Source organism: Thunnus maccoyii, chromosome 5 (assembly GCF_910596095.1).
Source record: "Thunnus maccoyii chromosome 5, fThuMac1.1, whole genome shotgun sequence".
Taxonomy (NCBI): Eukaryota; Metazoa; Chordata; class Actinopteri; order Scombriformes; family Scombridae; genus Thunnus; species Thunnus maccoyii.
This window is the reverse complement of record NC_056537.1, coordinates 14259826-14283264: the sequence shown is the minus strand read 5'-3', so window position 1 is coordinate 14283264 and position 23439 is coordinate 14259826. Positions and strand designations below refer to the sequence as shown.

Sequence of the window (23439 nt, the reverse complement as noted above, 5' to 3'; positions counted from 1 at the left end):
TCTTTCTAATCTCATAATCAGAATTTCACCTCTACACATGTGTCCAATCTATTAATTAATTCCAGCAGATATTGGCTGGAAGATTTTGACACAGTATTGCCGTCAGTTTCTTCAGTATGCAGCCGCGTCGACAAACATTTTTTGCACGATTTTTGCATGAAGACCTGACTGTGGATTCTCTGGCATCCCGCTGCTTTTCTCTCAACTACTGAACCATCAACTCAAAGGCTGGATCGCATCCTTGAATCATCCTCCATCCAATTGTCCTGACTGGGTGGGGTGAGCGCATGTGCCATCCTGGCTCCTATGGCAACCCGATAGATGAGCTCCATCGATATTCACGTTATTAGAAAGCGAGGGAGGGGTGATGGATCAGTGATGTCAGCGCCCTTTGAATGCCGGTGCCATCTGCGTGCATGTGTGTCATCACCTTGCACTGACAGAGAGCTCAGATATTTTGTGGAGGTGGAGATCATGCTTTGTCATTGAGGAGCTCAGCAGCAGCAGCAGCAGCAGCAGCAGCATTCTCCCACTCCGGCACGTCCGACGCTCAGCATGCTGCATCCTGATGCACTCTCGTCTACATGCTGTGGGGTTACCTGGTTTTACATGCTTTTCCTGTTCAGCGCTTTTACATGACCGTCGGATTGAAGCGGCCACGTATTGTTGACGCATCTCAATGCTTGAACCCTGGGGAGGGAGGCACGTCCCAAGTGTCAAATAAGATACGACCTGTGCTGCGGATGCGCCGTCACTGTTTTACCTCCAGTGGCACCCCAAGTGCATGAGATTCATGATTCATCCCTCTGTTTTTACGGGCTACCCTTAGAGCGCATTTCTTCTCCTTCTTCAAAATGGAAAGATTCCAGTCTTCCATGCGCAAACGGCTCTACAGTTTGCCGCAAAACATTGGGCAAAAACCCTTCGTGATTGACGAAGGAGACAACGGCGACAAGGACACTAAGAGGAAAAGTATTCGGCTAAAACATTTGTCCTCTCCGTCTCCTGCAAGCAGTTGCAGGAGCATTGAGGAGGCCAGGAGCGAAGACTTTGAAAGAGACATTACTGTGAAGACCAACTTGAATGGGGACTGTCGCTTATTTAGAGGCAGCATCTCCTCCATCACTGGGCGACATCCTCCCGGGTCAGATCCAACAGAGCAGCGGCGCCTCATTCCGGAGGCTGATGCCGGTGTCAGCGAGAGCTTCCCCGGTGAGCACGGCCCCGGGGCCCAGCAGCGGGCAACGGGTGGTCTGAGTGGCGCAACCGGGCAAGCATCTATGTTTGACCAGTCAAGTTTCATCAAGTTGGAGGGCACCGAGCAAATAATACCTGAGGACGACCGGCTGTACCAAGCCGGCTTCATGCACCGGCAGTTTGGGGCGATGCTCCAACCGGGAGTCAACAAATTCTCCCTGCGGATGTTGGGGAGTGAGAGGGCCGTGGAGCATGAGAGGGAACGAGTAAAGTCTGCTGGCTTCTGGATTATCCACCCGTACAGTGATTTTAGGTAGGCCTAAATTGTGTGCAGAAAACCTTTCTTTACAATCAGTGGTTTCTTACCAAAAAAAAGTGCTGCAGTGAACCTGTAACACATTTGTTTTTGAGTTTTTTGGCCTGCAGACAAACTTAATATCACAGACACACACTAATCCCCTTTTGAAATATAGCAGGGGTGTTTATTCTTTGATCAGTGTGATGATGATATTATGAAAGCAACACGATAATCAGGAGTGTGAGCCAGTGCAGAGTAGGTGTATCATAAACTGAATGCGCCTCAGTAATCCATACACACCTTGAATAGATTCTGCAAATGATCCTCTGCTAAAGATTTAACTACACACACTGCACAGGCCACTCTTACAGAGAGACATTAATGTACGGTAAATGAGTCGACTAGCATTCAAAATCCTCTTATGAGCACAATGACAGCCAAATTATATCATACATAGGAAGGATTTAAGTCCCTCTTCTGCCTAGCCTAGAAGTGTCTGTGTGTGTATCATGCACACAAGAATAGGTGGGCTATATGGTAATCTAACCAAACAAAAGTGCAATTTTCTGTATCTATGAATTAAATTTGTGCACCAACCTGTAATTCCTGCTTTTCCAGTCATACAGCGTGTGCTGCATACATGCATGCTTGTTGTACATTTCATTGCATGCTGCATACAAACTAGCGTTTTGTTCATCACCGCCATCAAGGGATTTTCATGACATTTCACCTTGAGGCTCACTGTCATCATACTTTCACCGGCCAGTTGTACGCCGATGTGTGTCACTGCAGTTTTTTTCCACTCATCTGAATTACACTTTTTTTTTTATCATTTAGTGAGGGCAATGGATTACAGAGAGTGCAGCAGGGGCTTGGAAATGGGGTAATCAAAATAGGGTAACATGACCATTCAAGATATTAGAAGCACACATCAGTGGAGATTATTACAGGACAATTAGTCTAATGGAGCAGAGATGGTGTGGATGGGGAGGGTACACACCACAAAACACCCTACAGAGAGAGAGAGAGAGAGAGAGAGAGAGACGGACAGACAGACAGAGAGATTGAAATGAAAATGATGTTGTGAGGAATCAGGACGCCCAGCTGTTAGCTCCGTGCTGTGTATGAGGTGTCATTACTTCATGCTCTGTGCAGGTCACACTTTGCAGCTGAGCAGGAGCAGGGTTTTAGTGCCTCTTAAGGTGAACACTTTAGCCTCCAGATCCCATTTCAAGTTACAGTACAGGTGCTGCGTGTGACCTGCAAACCTTTGCACCAGAAAATATTATTTTCACTACTGAATCCAGCATTGCAGGTTATTTTTACAGCCAAATCCACTTCCTGATATGTATAACAGTTGTGGGTGTCTGTGCATCTGCCCACTACAGTATCCTCTCTTTGTGTCTTTTTTTAAACACTGTCTCTCAGTTGTTTACATCATAAGTAACTGCTGTCTTTTATTAAAGCTTTCTGCGGATATAGCAGTAGACATACTGAACTGGCACGCTGCGTAAATATGGTTAATATGATTGCTGGTGGGCCTGAGCCACAGTACAGGTGTGTGTTAAGCCACTGAGCTGCATGCAGGCTGTTGTGCTTCAGCTGCGCTCTGGCAGCAAGAGATAAGTATCTCTAGTACAAATGTGATCCCTTTTTCAGCTGTCCTGATTGATCTAAGCTCCTTTCACCATTTTAAGCCTTTTTGTGTTCACTTTGCTTGTAACTCCCCTCACTTTGTACTCTCATGCTCTTTAACGTAGTTGCACTCTGACCCAAATAGTGCAAGATTCCTGTCTGGGCCGGGAGAGGTCCAGAGACCCCACAACTGTCAGCTTTATTTTGATGGTAACACCAGATTACAGCAGCAAGTTGTCTGATCTTTGCTGCGTGCACAGTCATCTGATGAACAAACAGGATGGTCTGCAAGGGATGGCAGTAATGCACTGTCCCCTGCAGACCTTTTCTTTTTTTTTTTTTTTTTTTTTTTTGATCCAGCTGTTCCAGCGTTCTGCAGCACAGTGACGTGTGCAGAGCAGTAATGCTAACTACTCAACATCTGGCTGATGGGAGCTGACTTCTGGAGATGACATGGATTCCCAGGAGATAACGGTGGATTTAGCCAGAGAGGGGAAGTGCAATTAGGACCAGTGTGTCACCGCAGAGACAACGGACAGATGAAGAGAGGAATGCAAATGCTTTGTTTGGCAGAGAACAACAGAAAGCTGATTAGAACAAATGGCCAACATGTCCTCACTGGTTCCCTCTTTTTGTCATGTTCTCCTGTGAAGGTTGAGTGGAACTAATTGGAATAGGTAAAAATCTGGGCTGTGATATAACCTGGGCACATCTGTACTGTCAGTCACATCTTTCCTGGACAATTATTTGAGCCCGGAGAACGCTACAATGTCAGTTGGTTGGTGGTCATCATCATCTCATAACACTCAATCATCTTTCTCTCCCACTCAATGCAGCAACTGTTTGGATCAGTACAGTCATAGTGCAGTTACTGTGTGCCACGACTGTTCTTAAGTGGTGTGATGCATGCGTCCTCGTAGGTCTGACTTGCTCCTGCTGCAGTTTGTGCTGGTCTGCAGGTGTGTCAGGCTCCTGTTGGATCGATCAGTGGTTAATTAGGACGCTGAAATTGATCGGACATGCAATCACACGCATGCATGCTTTCTCATCACATACACACACGCACACTCAACACTATAATTGGTAAACAAATGGTATCCATATCTTGCTTGGCCTTTGTGTGGCTGAGTTGTACATTACTGATTACTGCATGCTTCCCTTGAGGTGCACTGATATGGACTCTGTTATACATCAGCTACTGCAAGGAGAATATTAAAGCAGTATGCAAAATAAAGGGAATACAGACATCTGACTACTTCATATATCAAATTGCACGATGGTGAACAGAGTAATTAAAACAACCAGAGATTACAAAACTATTATATTATAGGTTATAATACTATAATTGTCAGTCTTGTAAATAAAACTATGAAAACTTGGTGACTTTATTGTAAACACAACAAAAAAAACAGGCCCTTTTCATTGCAGTTATAGATGGAATTGAACAGATTCTTGAGGATTAAGTTAGTTGTGAAAATCAATATTTCCTCGTGAGCAATTCAGATGAATTCCAATAACCCATTTTTCTTCTCCGGTCCCTCTGGCCAGAAGTCCAATATTGAACTGAATTAGAGCACCGCCACTGTTTTCTTGAATCAACCCCATTACTTGCTTTGTTAATGTTTATGCTCAGGCAGCATTGTTTCTGCTCGTTTGAACATAAATCTACTGGATTTTGAGTTCCGTTGTGAGACTGCAAGTTGCACAGAGATAAATTTCTATTTGAAGTTCCCACACGTCCACAAGTGCTTTAAATATGCAGCACATATTCAGTATTCACAAAGACACACACACTCAGACGCTTTAAAAATCTTTTGTGAGAACTGAACAGCAACCATTGATAACATTGGTGTCTATTCATCATCTGTCCCTGTGTATCTGAGACTTTTTTCCACTTTTCTACTTAAAGAAAATAGACAAAAAAGGTCAAACTGCTGACAATTGTTACTCTTAACATGGCGGAAACTTACAATTATTGTTATTACTGATTAACCTGGTGATTGTTTTCTCAATTGATTGATGAATCCTTTTGTTTATTAAATGTCCAAAAAAATGCTCATTCAAATTTCCCAAAGCTCAACACTACCGTTTTAAATTGTTTGTTTTATCCGACAGTCGGACTGACAGTCAGTCCAGCAGTCTAAAATCCAAAGATTTTCAGTTTACTGTCATATATGACAAAGAAAAGCATCAAATCGTCATATCTGAGAAGTTGGAAACAGGAAATATTTGTGATTTTGCTTAAAAAAAAAGACGAATATCATGATCAGTTTTCAAAAAAGCTACTGATGGGGTGCTCTGGTGGCCTAGGGGTTTGGGCGCCAACCACAAATGTCAGCATTCCAGCATTGTTGCATATCATTAATCATCTTTCTCCTTTCATTTCCTTTCGTCCACCACTGTCAAATCTCTAATTAAGACATAAAAATACTCAAAAATATGTTTTAAAAAGCTGCAGATTTCTCATAACTGAAACAGTAATTCTCGCAGTCTCTTGAATGTCACTAATACTGACATAAAATATTTAACACAGTAATTCTGGCAGGTAAGGTATGAGTGAAGTTGAGCTTGTACTTAATTTTAAGTAGCGTTCCACAGTGACTTTGTCCTGCTGTTATCTATAATGTGAGTTACGTGTGTCGCTGTGTGTTTCAGGTTCTACTGGGATCTGACCATGCTGCTTCTCATGGTTGGAAACCTCATCATCATCCCTGTGGGCATCACCTTCTTCAAGGATGAGCACACGCCACCCTGGATCGTTTTCAACGTAGTCTCGGACACCTTCTTCCTCATGGACCTGGTCCTCAACTTCCGCACGGGCATCGTCAGGGAGGACAACACGGAGATCATCCTGGACCCGCAGCAGATCAAGATCAAGTACCTGAAGAGCTGGTTCGTGGTGGATTTCATCTCCTCCATACCTGTGGACTACATCTTTCTCATCGTAGAGACACGCATCGACTCTGACTTTTACAAAACAGCCCGAGCCCTGAGGATCGTCCGCTTCACCAAGATCCTCAGTCTGCTGCGGCTGCTGCGCCTCTCCAGACTCATTCGCTACATCCACCAGTGGGAAGAGGTAGATCCTGCAGGGATAGTCTCTGTGGATCCTCACACTAGATGAAAGTGCATCCTTTTTTATGCTCATCTGAATAAAGTACTGTAAATGATTAGATTTCCCGTGCACCAGCAGATCTCTCATAACTTATAACCTCGTCTGGAGTATTACATTTTTCTCTGTTAGGGGAAATACATGATGCTGCTCTTTGTAAAAACAAAGGCTCATATTCTTAAAGCTGTACAGTTAATTTGTTTGTGTGCTTCAGACTCAAAAAAGAACAATCAACTTGCTGCAACAGACATTTCACTACATTATCTTATTTTTATAATTCCTCTAAGGCTGCATTCCCCACAGGCCATTAATGTTTGCAAATGCTTACGCAACACTGAAATAGCCTCTGGTTGTCTATAGAAGATTAAGAATAGTGTGGTCTGGAATAGGACCCCTGTAGCTATGGCACCACACAGCACCTCCTGTATTTTTCAAATCCTCTGATTGCATGAGAGAGAATGGAAATTTTCTAGATTTATTTACAAAGAGATATTTGTTTTGTTGTTTCACTTGCATTAATACTGATAATCTGTGTCACAGGTTTTCCATATGACCTATGACTTAGCCAGCGCCATGGTGCGCATCATGAACCTGATTGGTATGATGCTGCTGCTGTGTCACTGGGATGGCTGTTTGCAGTTCCTGGTTCCCATGCTGCAGGACTTCCCTCCTGATTGCTGGGTCACTCGAAACAAGATGGTGGTAAGTGGATTATTTATGAGTCAGACAGCATCAAAATGTGTTCCTCTATAATCACCATAATCACATCCAACTATTTATACATAAGCTATATTGATTTCCAGTGTGACACAACAGAATATAATAATGTGCATGAACACAAATTTGATTATTAAATGGTATACCAGCAACTGAAAGACAGGTGGTGTTTTGTGCCAGTCTGAGCCCCTCAACAGGGCACGTCAAAGCCGTCATCCCTGGAAAAAAGGCCGCTTCTTCTGTGGTCTTGAACTTAAACTATGAAAAGGCTCACGCAGATGTGCTGCAGCATTAATGCTGTGGATATTGATAAACTTTCTCTTTTCCTCTATCCCCTGTAGAATGACACTTGGGGTCAGCAATACTCCTATGCCCTGTTCAAGGCCATGAGCCACATGCTGTGCATCGGGTACGGCTTGTACCCTCCTATAGGCATGGCTGACGTGTGGCTCACTATCCTCAGCATGATTGTTGGTGCTACCTGTTTTGCCATGTTTGTTGGGCATGCGACTGCACTCATTCAGTCTCTGGACTCCTCCAGGAGGCAGTACCAAGAAAAGGTGGGTGTTCTCTCTCTGCTTAGCTGATATTTGTCATAATAACACCAGTTTTTAGGTCTAAGAGAGTTTAAATGAAGTGAAAATGTTGATGGTAATTGGCAAAGAATTTTTTCCAGGAATGATGTGAAGAGGAAACATCAATTTTTGTTCACAAATCCACTTGTTTAAATCTTTACAATGCACAATAACCAATTATCTGCAAGGTATTTAAGTGAGAAAAAGCTCCACAGAGGGAGACTAAATAGAACACAATACAACAACGTTTAAGAGAAAATAATTTTCATCAGATTTTTGTGCCACTGCTGTGTATTTCAAGTACAGAGAAAGGAGACAGACACAAGAAGGTGATAAAAAACAGTCAATAAAAGGGAAATAGCAACTTCCAGCAGGACATAACATACATAGGTTGGACACACTGATCATTTATGATGCTTTGCTGGTAGAGTACACCGTGAAGGACACAGTAGTTAATGTTATTAGCTGCAGCCTGCAGAGCACAACTGCATTTGTCAGATGGGGTAGAGGCACAATATTGCACTGTGGGCAGGTTTCACAGATGGCCTGACAGTTGACTGTTAACATAATGAGACACATTATAGTCCGCCTCTGAGCCAACACATCAATCAGATTAATATATTATTTCTGACATGACTTTGATTTTGTCTTGACACTAATGCAGTTACATTACAGTTACAGTTACATGTATTTCTGTGGAGATTTCTCCCTTTTCATAATTGGACTCGTGTTTTCATCGCAGTATAAACAGGTGGAGCAGTACATGTCCTTCCACAAGCTCCCTGCTGACATGCGTCAGAGGATCCATGATTACTACGAACACCGTTATCAGGGGAAGATGTTTGATGAGGAAAGCATTTTGGAGGAGCTGAATGAACCCCTGCGAGAGGTCAGAAGTCATCACAAGTCATGTTGTTGCCTTGATAATAACAGTTACTGCATCATAATAATGTCGACTTCTGTGTTAATGCTGTTTACAACTGAAAGAAACCTTCTTGAATTTTTTTTTTTTTAATTTTTCAAATGTTTTATGGTGGCTCGGCGGCAAATATATGTGTTAATGAAGTGAGCATCCTTGTTCTAAATGGTTTACAGTTAATTTTCTATGTAATCTAATTTGGCTCTCTTACTTTGCACACTAATGTTAATAGTCATGTAATCTGATTAGTAATGGCTGGACACTGTATGAGGACAGGGAGCCTCATTAACGGAGCACTAAGCTGTTGCCCACCCTGCTTTTATAATGATTGAAATGTACACATGCAGCAACTCTAACAGTTTATGGTCAAAGGTCTTGTCTTACTGTCGCTAATGTCTAAAACACTTTTTTTAAAATGTCTTTTGCAGGAGATCATCAACTTTAACTGTCGCAAACTGGTGGCCTCGATGCCTCTGTTCGCCAATGCTGATCCAAACTTCGTCACCTCCATGTTGACCAAACTACGCTTTGAGGTCTTCCAGCCAGGCGACTACATCATCAGAGAAGGAACCATCGGCAAGAAAATGTACTTCATCCAGCATGGCGTCGTCAGCGTCCTGACCAAAAGCAGCAAAGACACCAAGCTGTCAGATGGTTCATATTTTGGAGGTAATGTCTCCACACAACAGGCTGTGTGTTATGCATACTAATATATTCCGTAGATGGCAGAGGGTCAGTTTGAATGTATGTGGAGGAGCGGTGATAGTCTGATTTATTTTGATTTATTTTGCCCAGGCACTCAGCAGATTAACTTCGCTGACTATTACAGCTGGGGAAAATTGTCCACATCATCTCCTTAAAAGGGCTCGGGACTAAAGAGGAGCAGAGCTTTGTGATCTTTGATTCCATCTGTGGGGTTTTCCCTTTGTTGACACCATGTTTAAAGTAAAAATTCATAGATTCCCATTTGTCGTCACCCATGAACTATATCAACAAGTGCCTAGTGTTGTGCTTATTGCGTCATTTTACCCTGTTGTTGGTACCCAGTTGTGTAGAACAGTGAAATATAACAGCACAGAGCAATGATGCCATTTTTAATATTTTACCATACTCCACTATACTGCACATCTGGGTCACAAGAATCACAAAACAATAAGGATCTCAACTTTAAGCTACTCACCACAGCTAAACACACACAGAGATGTGAAAATGGTAAACGAGGGCAGAAAATGTGTTCAAAACAAACACATGGAAAAGAAATTTGTCAGCAATCCCATGTAGTCATGTGATATAAATAGATTCAATCAATAAACAGGGCAGGGAAGAGAGAGAGCATGTGAGTCTCTGTGTGTGCTTGTGTCTATATCCTCAATATGTCTGTCCTGAAAAATATGTCTACTTTTTTTTTTTTTTTTTTTTTTTTTTTAAATGGCGCATTATTTTATTTTTCTGATCTGGCACGACAGATGAGGTCAGGACAAACTGTAAGCTGCAGAAATTGCATTAAGTGCTCCATCTGTGGGGTTCAGAGGCAACGCTCTTTTCGTGTTTTATCATCTCATACTAATAATACTAGTTTTGCCTTTCCTTTCACGAATAGAACTAAAAAGGTATAAATTCTGTGTGAAATCATCATATAACACTTTATATTAATTACCCATTTTTTGAAGTCCTTCGTGTTCATCTCTGACTTTCACTCAGCAGGGCAGCTTTTAAATAAAAAGTACAAATAAATGAACTTTTTTTGTCTCCTGCCTCCCTACAGAGATCTGCCTGCTGACCCGAGGTAGAAGGACAGCTAGCGTGCGAGCAGATAACTACTGTCGCCTATACTCTCTGTCGGTAGACAACTTCAACGAGGTGCTGGAGGAGTATCCCATGATGAGGAGGGCTTTTGAGACTGTGGCTCTCGACCGTCTGGACCGCATTGGTGAGTCCTTTGATCTGATTATAGGAGCCAATTGCATATTTCAAAATTGAATATAATTTACTGTTATTTATGGTTTGACATTTCATCATATTTGTGTTTATTCTTCTTCTCTGTTTATTGCAGGTCTACTTTTACTAACAGCAGTTCTCTTTTATTTATTTGTGTTATTGGTAATACACTTGGAAATACATGTATGCCCCTTTAAGACTCATCAGCTATTAAACACTTAACAAGCACATTTTTTCAACCGTCTTAGATAAAAAGTGGTATTTTGTATTGGAACATTTTTTGTTTTCATCAAGTTTACTTTGTACAAGGGACAGTGGAATAATAAACTTTGTGAGCTTTTTTGGTTAGAATAAGAAAACATTTAACTTAAAGTTTACATTTAGATTTTTGTTTTATGGTATCAGATTTTAACCTTCTAGTAAAGAAAGGCAAGGCAATTGTGCTGATGAGCTGTCCTTGTAATATGTAGTATCATTCATGAAAACAAAAGGATTTAGGTGGAAATAGCATCACCTTATTTCTCTTCTTTTCTTAACAGGGAAGAGGAACTCTGTTCTTCAACATAAAGTCCAACATCACCAAAGCTCTGGCACACTAAACCTCCAAGAGAGTGAGATCATCCAAAGAATAGTGCAACATGACCGTGATATGGCCCAATGCACGCAGTTGATCCAGACCAGCACCGCACAGAGCTTAAACCCTCCCCCTGCTCCCCCATCACCCACCCCTGTCATCTGGGCCCCGCTGGTTCAAGCCCCGCTCCAGGCTGCTGCTGCCACCACCCCACTGGCACTGGCCTTGGCCCACCATCCCCAAGTGCCTCCCATCCTCTTTCACCATTCTCTGGCACCAGGCTCTGGCTCTCTGAAAGACCCCATCAGCCATCCAAAAAGAATCCATGTTGGAGCGCACGTGTCCAGCAGCTGTGGTTCAGGGCCTTGTTCTCCTGCAAGCTCCATCAAATTCCGCTCTGGAGTTGAGACTCCCACACTGGCGTCCCTCAGGGCACAGCATCTCCCCACTGGGCCTGTGTCACCCACGCTTATGTCCCAGCCCATCTTCACCAGCAACCTGCAGCCCCTGGCCCCTCTGCCTCAGCCAACACACCAGCCTCCACACCATCCTCCCCACTCCGGCGTGGCCTCAGTCTTCCCCATCAGCCAGGCCACCGTCTCCTACACCTGCTCCGCTCAGCTCCACTCCCAGCCCTTCCACGGTGCTATGACCACCCCACCCCACCCATTAAGTTTACTCCAGCAGGGGGCACCAGGGAGGCTAGCAGGGAGATTCCCAGCCCCCTTCTCTTCCACCATAAGCCCTCTGATCTCCAGCTCCATCAGCCCCATACTAAGCCAGCTGCAGCAGCCCTCTCACGCCACCGTGCAGCAGATGGGGTCCAGTCATGACAGAGCAGGCAGAACATCCAGCGGTCTGAACCTCCCACATTTTCCCTTCATCACCAGCACCCAGTCCTCCAGTGGATTTATTCAGCCAGTGTCTGGAGCAGCAGCCTCTCTGGCGCAGCACAGCCTGGCAGGCCTCCACTCTGTTTTCCTGCCCCAGGTTCTCCCGGAGCACTCGGCCCTCGCCTCCCTGGCCCAGTATGGCTCTGCTGAGGCCTCGCCCTGCTACACGCCTCCAGTCCACAGTCCCAGCATACAGAGCCCTGTGAGGGCACGGACAGTTTACCACAGTGAGCTCCCCAGCACCCTGGCCTCTCACAGCCCCCTAACCCCTCAGACCTCATGCCCTGCCAGGGTGGCCTGTACCCTCAAAGAGAGGGCCGAGTCATCGGTGGATCTCTTTACCCAGGAAATAAAGACTATCTCAGGCTCTTACAGCTCTATACACCAGGAAAGGCCTTTGGCCATGAGCGGCTCCCCAGAGGGGGTTGGAAGGCCATTGAGCCCCTTCTCCTCCCCTATGGCTGTCAGCAAACCCTACAGCCCGATCCCGGGTCAAGCCACTCCTGTTATTCGGACACATTCAGGCCCTGAACCTCAGAACCAGTTTGTTGGTGTACACTCTCCCCACGCTAGATCCCCTGCTAAGGTGTTAGAGACAGAACATAAACAGTCCAAACTTCCCTCCAACTTGTGAGGTTCAGACACACCCTCCTTTAATGCCTGAACACATGGAGGTAACCTCCTCCTTGGCATAGTTTTAACCACTACTTTGTCAATTTTGAAAGTAGGAGGGTGTGTTATTCTAATCAGATTGGAGATCAGTGGTTTCATTTTTAATCAGAGTGAATGGATTACGGATAAAAATGGACAATAATGGATATTTTTTTCTACAGGATACTGCTTCTTTGAATATAGTAATAAAATCTAAAACCATTGATGGATATATATAGCACCTCATGAAAATATCAATTGTTATATGTATTATATTATAACCACACTCTGTGATTTGTTCAAAGTATTTGTTTAACCCTAACCCTATTGTCCAGGCAATTTTGTGTAACCTTTTAGCTTCACCTGTTTAGTTTGAAATTTGTCAACAACTGTATCCAGTTATGATTGAAACCAAAAATGGCTGTCCTTTTTATATGCGTTTCCCACTACTGAGTGTGTGAATGCAAGGTTACTCTTAAGAGATTCAAGGAGAGACAGACTGTGCACTTTGCTCGTTTCAGAGATCACCTAACGTTAGGGTTTGATGACGGCATGTCTTCCAAGATAGTGTTTCAGCAATATTGCACACCCAAATGGGTCACACAAACCAGTTCACGAAAAAACTGAAGTAATGAATGTAATGTTTGTTTGTCCGAGCGGGAGAAGTGGGGTTCATTTTTTTAATGTGTTGAACATGAAGACGATGATAATTTTCTGTAGAGGAACCAGTTTCTGTCATGAAGACAACACAAAGTCGCACACTTTTCCATTTTCATTCCTCCACAACTGCTCTGGCACTTGGCGAGCAGCACTGCTGACTCATTTCAGTCTGTGAATAACTTCGGTACAGAACATACACCTGAGCCAAGGTTTGTGTGCCATTAGCATAGTATGCAATAATCTGTGTTTTTTTTTATGGGAATACAAAGGTACTGTGAATCGAAGCACTTGAGTCGATGAGTGAGATTCTGTTTTTAGTTAGAACGGATCAAAACAAGGGAATAATTTTTAAAAAAGCAATTGTGGATAATCAAACATCCTGAAACCAGCGATGCACTAAGATTGATGTGAATGTTTCTTGCACCAGTCAAAGGGCTAAAAGCAGTGGACACATGGTTAACAAGAAACCCCGATGGGTCATATTGCTGCATATTTACCTCTTTCATTGTACATTATTTGATTGTAAAATTTAACATCTGTTGTTGAACTATTGCTGCTTTGTGATGCTATGCTGAATCAATAAGACATGGATCACTGACTGCTTTTTTTAAGAAACAGAATCTTAAATACTTCTACTTGTTAATAGGTTCATGTGTTTAGATGATATTTCTCTCTCTGGACCTGCAGCTGGCAACGAACTGTGAGCAGCTAGCTGGTCACCAGGTCAAACCATCGGAGGATCCGGTCCACTGGCTTTAGCTGCCTCGTTACTGAACCTGAGGCTGAGGTTTGCTGTGACTCTGCCCCCTTTCCAGGGAAGAGAGATACTATCAGTCACTAGCCAGTCACTGCCGATGGGCTCAATCAATCCCTCATTACTATTCTCCTCCAACCTCGCATCACCACACCACCTGCCAGAGGCATCAGCTCGGAGCGAATGTAAGGTTACTTTTAGTGCACTCAACTTTAAGGTGTGTGTCTGTGTAGGTAGGAGAAGAGGTGTCAGTCATTCATCTACTTATATATTTATTTTTCATTTTGCTGCCTTTTAACCACCAAATCTGAAGATTCCATCACCCTATGTATGTTAGGCATATTTTATTTTAGCTACTGAATTCAATGCAATAAAATAACATATGGTCAACGATGCTCGTCCTAGCTGTTGATTTCTGAGTGTGGCATGAAGGAGAATCTGATAAAAGGCTCTTGAAGTTTCAGACTTTAAGCCGGATTATGAATTGAGAACTGCATGGTGTTGTCCGGTGCCAAACATCCAAAACAGCCAGGATTATAATCTTAGAGATATCTGACTTGTCATTACAAAGAAAATTATCTGCCGTGTTCATGGAGTGATAACTGCTAGATTAGTGAGTACATGTGCATATTCAGCACTGCAGCAAGGTTTGATTTAGAAAGCTTTTTCTTCAAGGGTGAAGCTGCCAGGTCGATGCAAAGCAGACAAAACTACCCTTTAAAAATTATTATAATAGTAATATATAGTAGGTGTAGTTTTCCATTCAGGTATTGCTGCTTTTACTTAAGTCCAAAATTCTGAATACTTACATAGATAGACTACCATACATAGACTACTGCACAAGAACAGTACTTTGATTAAAAACGGCGAAAGACAACTCATTACAGGTCTGTTTTTCACTCAAACCCGTAGTGAGACATTATGAAATAAATTATTATATGAATGAATACAGACATCATATAATATAACCAGAAAAATGTGAATAATCTAATTTGGGAAACTGCTCATTATTATGAAATGTCATTTTGTCCTACCTCTTCTTCACAATATCAGTTTTTTGTTTAATTCCACATATTCTTATTTCAAAATGCTTTGTTTTTTTTCAACGGTGTGTTTTTATTTTACAACCCCATTGTGATTGGTTGTCTACTCATTCACGCCAAAGCAACAGCCAATCATAACTGGCTCTGCCCTGTTTGTCTTAATTGACAGAGGTTTGTTAGGAAAAGACATTTCGTAATAAGCTGAATTGTAAAAAAAAACAAAAAAAAAAAAAAACCTAATATGTTAAAATCAGGGTTTTTGTTGAGTGTTGTGGTGTTCAACAGTTATCTTGTTAGGTATTCATCTAATGAGGCAACTGGTTGTTTAGATATATATTTTCAATGTTTCCTTCGCCATGTTAAATAATTTTGCAGTTTTAGTGACTTATGTTCTGCAAAACACTGTTAGTAACGTCGGCCTGCAATGCTGACTCACATTCAGATTTCTATTATTTTTTAAACTTGTGAATTTGCCTTTATATGTGCCTCAGATCTTTTTTTTCTAGTTTAGTGTTTAAGTCATTTAATAAGTGGTGTTTCCTTTATTTTGATACATTTAGTCAGAAATGTATGTTCATGTACAACTAGCTAGTATTCTGATGTGAAATCTGAAGGAAGGTGGGCCTACAACAATAACATAAAATGTATCTATTTGAATACTGAACATATCAATCTTGCCACAGTTTAGTGTTACAGTGATCACAAGAGGAGGAGAAACACAGTTGAGCCAAGAGTTTCTTTTAATGGATGGAAACCCACTCATGCCAGATCACTTCATGATGACACTTTGTACTGACTATCAGTTCTGCGTGAAACACTGGAGAAGATAAATACAGTACACATCTGCACTTGTGCATCCTGACACCTAGACATCAAAATAACACTAAATAAGGACTGACAAATGTGTATTTGGAGCCTAGTTTACAGTGCATGCAGAGGAACACGTATCTCTCACTTTGTACAACACACATGACAGATGAGTTTCCAGTAAAAGGTTCAGTCTCTGGCAGCAGGATTTAGACAATAAATTGCGCATATGGGTGACAGGAATCATGGAGTTACTTTCTGCGAATGACAACCATCAAAAGGCCTTTTTTGACTGGTTTTGACTTTCTGTTGGTTACGAAGACCAACAGAAAAGAAAAGTCCAACACAGAGGGCAGGCAGGTTACAGGGGAGGGGAGGGGGAGTGGTTACTAATGTCATTGGATGAAGTTCAAGGCACCAGCACAACTCTCATGGTGTTGGTGTAACCAGCACCTGGGCGCCAGCCGGTCACGACAATGACGGAATCACCAGACTTGAAGAACTTGCGGTGCTTGCCTACAGATGGAAAACAGAGAGGTGTCAGTTAAAAAGCACTTAATTAAATCCTTGTGAGTCCCTGAGATGAACAAAATTCTTACATAAATCTTGAATTTTCTCCTAACTTTCTCTTCACTGGAAGAAACCCTCTTATCTGACAGCAAATTCAACAAAACCCATAAACACTCACCAACTTCCATGGCAAAGTTCACACGCAGGTCAACATCCTCAGCCCAAACATCGTTGGCAGGCTTGGTGTAGAGAATGGGGTAGATACCGCGGTACAGGTGAGCCTGGCGGGCGGTCTGGCCACAGCGGGTCACGGCAAGGATGGGGGCACGGGGCCTGTACCTTGACAGCATGTGAGCAGACCTGCAAGTAACAGATACAAACTATTACAAAAATGGAAAACTGAAAATATTTCATTTTCACTAAAACATGTTTAAAATCATTGATTTGAATGAATGCCAAAACTTAAACCTGCAATAACAGATTTTTTGGCCACTTAGAGGCTGCAGAAACAAGTTAATTATAAAAACAACACTGACATATTATCACTGTTTTAAGTTGATATGGTGAACCTGTTAGCAAACAGTTGCCTATTTATACATTCAGCAGACACAGAGCAACATCAGCATTCATCTGGAGTTGGATTTGTGTCCACCTGGCTACTGTAAGTCCAACATTCACTCTCCTTTATTCTGTGGTTTAGTCCTCTGGTTTATTCTCCACCAACTAGCTGGATGGCTCTTTAGCTGACAAATGCTCCACTATATCCAGCTAGTCACTGATTTTGTCAGCTGTTTAATGCTGGGCAGGTTTTTAGAGCTGAAAACAGCTGCTGAAAACAGCTGTGGGCCAGAAAACCAAAACAATGCGCTGAAAGACACTACAAAGCTCTGTAGAGCTGAGGTTCATCACAACAAGAGACTAATTTCACATACAAATAGTCATGTAATCCATTGTTAATATTAATTATAGCCACTCTAATTATGCCATTATCATTATGAAATCCACGCAGCTGACAGTATCATATGTTGAAAGGATGAACGCCCTAACAGAGAGGAATGAACAGAGAGTTAAAATTAACCCATAAAATGTCAGAGTTCAGATCTCAAAAGGTCACAAGTGGAACACAGATTGTGTGTGCAGTGACAGTTGGCACATTTCATATGAGCCCAAGGCTTCTGTTACAGAGCAAGTGGAGGTGGAGGGATAGAGAGATAATGCTCTAGTTTCTTCTCTTGTAGTGGGCGCCTCGGAGAATTTGATGACTCAGAGCTTTACAGAAGAGATTTTCAGGAGGTGTACTTCTTCTTGGATTCTCACCTGCCAGTCTTGGTGAGCACGATGATGGCGTTGGCGCAGCACTTGAAGGAAGCCTCAACGGCACCGATGGCGACAGACTCAGTGGGGTCACGGGTCAGATGAGAGGTGCGGCGCAGCTCCTCAAACATCTGCCTGTGGTACATGGCTGCCTCAGCCTCACGGGCAATCTGTACATGCAGAGGAAGAACAAAAACAAGGACATGACAACTGTATCAGGCTGCAGTCATACACCGTGTTTTAACTGCAGGAGTTAGTTTGTATTTTAAAAAGACAAACAAAGGACAGTTAAGCTGAGTGCAGAGGTCTTCATACCTGAAAGCACACTGAGACATGAAGCTAAACAACAGCGGCGGCCATGATGTCCAGGGACTGTTGCTGTGCATGTAGATCCTCAGACACATGCTAATTGAGTAATATGATCACACAGTTAAAGCACAATGCAAGAGACAAGAGGAGGAGTTGTTTGGTAGCAGATGGATGGAGGGAGGGGATAGTGTATCAGGGATACACAAAGCAAGTTGAACAAATACTAAACAAGCTGTTAGTAAAACCCAGTGATGTGCAAACAATGTGGAAGCTACTTTTCTCTTTGTTATGCATAATCTAGAAAATGTAACTAACAACACCACAAATTCTATAGCAGTGTGTATATTTTTCATGGAAGTAAATCTGAATGTGTTGGTGTTATTCATGACCTTGAAAATCACTTATTATATGTGGAACATCTGGTCGGGTGATGATAACAATTTAACTATTTGAAAGTACAGTTCATGTATGAAGAGTACTTATTGTGCATTTTCAGTGTCAAGACATAACTAGATCAGACTGGTATGTCAATTACTAGAACAACATTTTCCTATTAGTCCCTTTAAGATGTTTTTTTCTCCTTTTAGTGCAATAAGCAGCTTTAGAAACAATTTGGTCTCACACAACAAAGATCCAATAGCTGGAAAACCCTGACAAATCATGCAGTTACCAGTATCACAGCTTTGCATGTTCATGTGAATTTGCACATACCAGAATTTCCCAAAGCACATGGATGAACCACATGCCACACCAAGTGTTAGGGGGCTTTCACACTGACAATGCAGGCTTCCTCACAGCCTCAAACACACACAAGATATGAGACTGGATATACTGTAGCTGCTGCAGTAAAACATGCTAAAACACTGGAATGGTCCTTCAACATTGCTAAGAAAGATGTATATATTGTGCACACATACACTGAACATGATGTAGAACTTAGGGAATAGGACAAATCCTTTGTGCTCTTACCCTGTGCTGTGTGCGCACTGCCTCCAGGGGGTAGTCTCCCTTGGCGGTTTCACCACTCAGCATGATGCAGTCATTGCCATCCAGCACAGCGTTGGCGACATCACTGGCCTCAGCGCGAGTTGGGCGAGGTTTCTTGGTCATGCTCTCCAGCATCTGAGGGGGTACAACAAGACATGCTGCATCATTTCATGTCATCAAAACACACTGTGATTTTTAAAGTTTTACAAACAGTCCTCCCACTGATGTCACAGACCTGTGTGGCACAGGTGATGGGCTTGCCGATCCTGTTGCACCTGCCAGTCATCATCTTCTGGGCCAGGAAGACCTTCTCTGTTGGGATTTCAATACCCAGATCTCCACGGGCAACCATGATGCCATCACTAGCCTCCAGGATCTCATCAAATCTATCAGACAAAAACAAAATAAATCAGTATTAACAATTATCTTGAGATTCAGTTCTGTGCAGATTATTCCCAGTGATCATCCACCCACCTGCGCACACCCTCGTGGTTCTCCAGCTTGCTGATGATCTTGATGTTCTTGCCCTTGTCACCCAGGGCTTTCCTGACAGCACGAACATCATCACCCTTACGGATGAAGGAGGCGAAGACCATATCAACACCCTGCTCCACGCCAAACTTCAGGTCTGAAAGATCCTTCTCAGACAAAGCGGGCAGATCAACAGCAGCTCCGGGCAGGTTGACACCCTTCTTGCTGCCCAGCATACCGCCATTCTCAATCTCGCACATCAAGTAGTCCTTGCCTTTGCACACACAGAATGAATAGAAGCTTTATTTCCACATTGAAGAGGAAAGGTGAAAGCAAAATCTGCAAACAGGTGATTGTTTGTGGGCTTACCAACTTCTTTGACCTTGACTGAAATCAGACCATCATCAATGTAGACATGGTTTCCCACCTCAAGAACCTTGGTGATGTTTTTGTAGTCAAGCCACAGCACCTTATCGTCACATTTCTCCATGTACTGGTCATCGAGTGTGATCTTGATGGTTTCACCCTTCTTCAGCTCAACCTCAGCGGTGCCACTCTAAACAACACCAGGAGAGAATGTGTTAATCTTGCAGGATGAAAAACTCTGCAGCAGACCTTCAAACAGTTATTTGTGCTCAGTATGATTCTCTAATAAATCAAAAGTGGCCTCATTGTGGCAATTTGGCAAGAACTCACGCCCTTGATAAGTCCGGTCCTGATTTCTGGTCCCTTGGTGTCCAGAGCGATGGCCACTGGTTTGTAGTCAACAGTGCCAGGCCCAAAGCTCTCAGTTGCCTCACGGACATTCTTGATCGTCTCAGCATGGTACTGTATAATGTTGAGTGTTAGGAAAACATTGAAAATGTAAGTATATCTAATATAACATGAAAAATAAAATAATTATTACACATGTGAATTGTAATTGTTATTACAAAGTCATACTTAAACATGTCAAATTATTCAAAAGTAAAATAAAGTTAGCACAACAGCAGGTGGATAGACCACAGGGCAGCACTTGTTACATTACTATTTGTAGTGAATCTTGAATAACAACTGCAAGACATTTTTAGCACATGACATTGTTCAGTTTCACCGTATATAAATAGCTGCATGAGGTATTGAGTGAATACTCCAAAAGATTTCAGCTACAGCCTGTATGTCAGCACAGTTGTTACAGTTAGGTGGATATGTTTAAACAAGTCTAATGTCAACACTGAGTACTGTCTTCAGTAAATAGTGAACTCTTCTTCCACTACATGTCTTATTCTCATACTGTTGCTGTGAGGCTGTCTCTCACAGAAGACCTATTTATAGCTGTACTGACAACTGACACACCAATGAGACAGAGGTCAAATTTATTTTGCCCCTCTCATAGAAAATCATATATTCACTTTGTTGTGATTATCTGGATTCAAGATAATAAATTTGTGCTGTTGAAATGCAGACATGTTTGTATTTAGCCATCTGAGCCAAACTATCATACCATGGCAGGCAATTCAAAAGTCACTCTGAGAGTTGAGTTACACTGAAAAAAATCACTGCTGTTAACCTTTGAAGAGTACCAACCCAAATATCAACTGTGGGTGTTCACACTGCAGCTGATGATAGATTTTCAGGCTCATCCACTCAGGTGACAGTGAAAAAGGTAAAGAGGCATGACTTTTAAAGGCAAGAGGTCAGCAGTATAAGGTCAGCCAACGTGTTGGTCATGATGCAGTTGGTTGGCCAAATCACAAGCTACAACATAGACCTAGCACTGAAGGGGCAAGTACAAGCTCATAGATCACATTACAGCCACAGACAGTTACCAGGGCACAAGAGTAATGTCACGCTGACTGCTGCAGCTGTAAAGGGTAAATCCACACTGAATCACTTCGCAGAGGGCAAAGAAACTGCTGCTGTACTGCTCTGTCTGACCTCAAACTCTCAAGCATTTGGCACTGACTATGCTCTCCAGTCCCTGATGTCATATTTTTTGACAGTTTATGGTAAAACACCTGCTGTGATATCACCATTTTCAGGTTTGTGGGATCAGAAGTGCAACTCGCTAAAAAGTTTAAAGTTTTGGAGATGTAAATAGTAAATGGAAGTCACAAAAAATAATTTGATGTGGTTAAAATTTTAACATTCTTCACTCACTTCGTGTGTGCCATGAGAGAAGTTCATTCTTGCAATGTTCATCCCAGACTTGATCATTTCCTTGGCAGTTTCCACAGCACGGGAGGCAGGTCCTGCATCGAGACAGATCAATTACATCACAAGAGATACCAGGCTAAAGGCATGGGTGTGGTCATATACAGATACATTGAGATTATCTTTGATATATGACATGTGTAATGTGAAATAAATCAGCTTTGGGAATATGTCTGACCAATTGTGCAGATGATGCCGGTGTTGCGAGACACAGTGGGTGGAGAGTCGATGTCCAGCAGGCACAAATGCTCAAGGAAAGTGTCTGCCATGGCAGCATGCATCTGCTGGTGGTGCATGATGCCTGAATCCTTTGACTTAGACATGACTGGATATGTGTCTGTAGGAAAAGTCCTGTGGAGACAGAACAGGAAACAAGAGAGAGGTGATCGATTATTACCTGATGACTCTACCACTGACATTCATTATAGGTTATATTGGAGATTTTTTTACATGGTCAGTGAACACTGTGATGTGTCATCTTAACAGTGACACAAAGGCTCCTGACACAAGGAGCTAAATAAAAGCAACAAATTATCACATAAACATTCATAATCAAGGAGTATGGACAGTAAATAAGGAATGATGAAGGATTATTAAATGAGACTTTACTAAGAATGGAAAAGTGCACACTTATATTAAGATGTGACCTCTCCCTGGATGAATTTTAAGTCTCTACCAGTGGAGAGAAACTGTGCGAGCTGACTGAACAGCCTGTACAAAAAGCAACAACAACAGTATGTGCCTGCCTGACTGCACTCTCCCACATTCCAGCGGGAGTTTATGTGGAGCTGAAGAAGAGGAGCTGGTCACATTTGACAGAGGCTAAAGGTGATTAACACACACAAAGAATAACTCCGGGACTCAAAACACGATTTATGCTGCCTGTGAGGCACAGCCGTGGTTGAGAATCCATCCATGGTACATTAAAAGAACAAAAGCGGAACTTACTGGGATTCAGTTAGGTATGCATCATGCATGACAACGTGTGTTGTCAGACAGTGTAAGGAAACACGGACACCATTCTGGCCATCAACATTAACTTAAAATAACATGGTCCGTGCTGAGCATATTTATGGACTGTAGAAACATACCACCAGAAAAAAAACATATCTGGTGGAAAATGAGAAAAAACCATCATATTTAAATGTTAAAATGAATTAAATGATTTAAACGTTTTGTAATAGATTACAGAGTGACAGGTCATAAGTTAGGGTGCTATCTCTTTAATTGGGAGAGAAAAGTTTGTAGAAAATAAGCAGTTTTCAGTAGAATATTTTTGTCTACCTAAAAATCAACTACTGAAGACATCTGACTGTCAATTAGGTGCCTATGTTTTTATTCAAATAAGATTATATTAAACTGTATCTATCTCAAGGAAGGAAATTTACAGCAGCACAAGAAACAGAGTACAATAAGTAGATAAAATATCAAATAAATCAAAGTAAGAAAGCTATATGGAGTAGTTACTTTATCCTAAAATGTTTGTGCAAAACTAATCGTGCAATTAGTGGATATAGTTGGCTATATTTTAATCATACTGTATATGCATTTGCATTTATGCACACCAAGTATAATCATCCATAAAAATGAAATTATGAATAAAATAATTATGCGTGATTTAAATGTTTTCGAGGAATAAGAGTTTGATCTGTGATTGAAAGTACTTTTTAACATCATGAGAGGAAGTAATAATGTTCTTTAAATGTTTTAAAAGTTAGTAAATTCAGTCAAAACGAATTTAAAATCTCCTCTGCCGTCTCTGTCACACACACTTCAATCTACTTGCTGTTACTCACCTATACTGGGTGAACTTTGCAGGGACCAGAGCGCCGTTGGTTCAGCCAGAGCGACAGGTTTTTATTCCCCCGACTAACCGGAACTA

The 23439-nt window shown here is 42.2% G+C and overlaps 2 protein-coding genes across 2 annotated transcripts; one reads left to right on the top strand and one right to left on the bottom strand.

Moving 5' to 3' along the window:
- Positions 1-16132, top strand: LOC121896981 (potassium/sodium hyperpolarization-activated cyclic nucleotide-gated channel 3-like). Its single transcript, XM_042411166.1, has 8 exons — positions 1-1510; positions 5786-6209; positions 6783-6944; positions 7301-7519; positions 8277-8423; positions 8882-9122; positions 10219-10383; positions 10931-16132. Exons 1-8 carry the CDS (start codon positions 855-857, stop codon positions 12490-12492), a joined length of 3576 nt encoding a protein of 1191 aa, XP_042267100.1. The 5' UTR covers positions 1-854; the 3' UTR covers positions 12493-16132.
- LOC121896982 (pyruvate kinase PKM-like) lies at positions 15689-23439 on the bottom strand. Its single transcript, XM_042411167.1, has 11 exons — positions 23354-23439; positions 21736-21908; positions 21504-21595; positions 20061-20192; positions 19734-19920; positions 19368-19638; positions 19129-19279; positions 18876-19028; positions 17601-17767; positions 16462-16643; positions 15689-16289 (listed from the first exon to the last, which is right to left on the bottom strand). The coding sequence occupies exons 2-11, from the start codon at positions 21878-21880 to the stop codon at positions 16183-16185; spliced, it is 1587 nt and encodes a 528-aa protein (XP_042267101.1). The 5' UTR covers positions 21881-21908; positions 23354-23439; the 3' UTR covers positions 15689-16182.

Excerpts from the sequence above, each read along its gene's own strand:
- LOC121896982 (XM_042411167.1), bottom strand. The coding sequence starts at position 21,880 with ATGTCTAAGTCAAAGGATTCAGGCATCATGCACCACCAGCAGATGCAT. Across the intron at positions 19,639-19,733 it reads AGTCAAGGTCAAAGAAGTTG|GCAAGGACTACTTGATGTGC; the intron begins GTAAGCCCACAA and ends GTGTGTGCAAAG. Across the intron at positions 17,768-18,875 it reads CAGTGCGCACACAGCACAGG|ATTGCCCGTGAGGCTGAGGC; the intron begins GTAAGAGCACAA and ends CTGCATGTACAG.
- LOC121896981 (XM_042411166.1), top strand. The coding sequence starts at position 855 with ATGGAAAGATTCCAGTCTTCCATGCGCAAACGGCTCTACAGTTTGCCG. Across the intron at positions 6,945-7,300 it reads TCACTCGAAACAAGATGGTG|AATGACACTTGGGGTCAGCA; the intron begins GTAAGTGGATTA and ends TATCCCCTGTAG. Across the intron at positions 10,384-10,930 it reads CGACCGTCTGGACCGCATTG|GGAAGAGGAACTCTGTTCTT; the intron begins GTGAGTCCTTTG and ends TTTTCTTAACAG.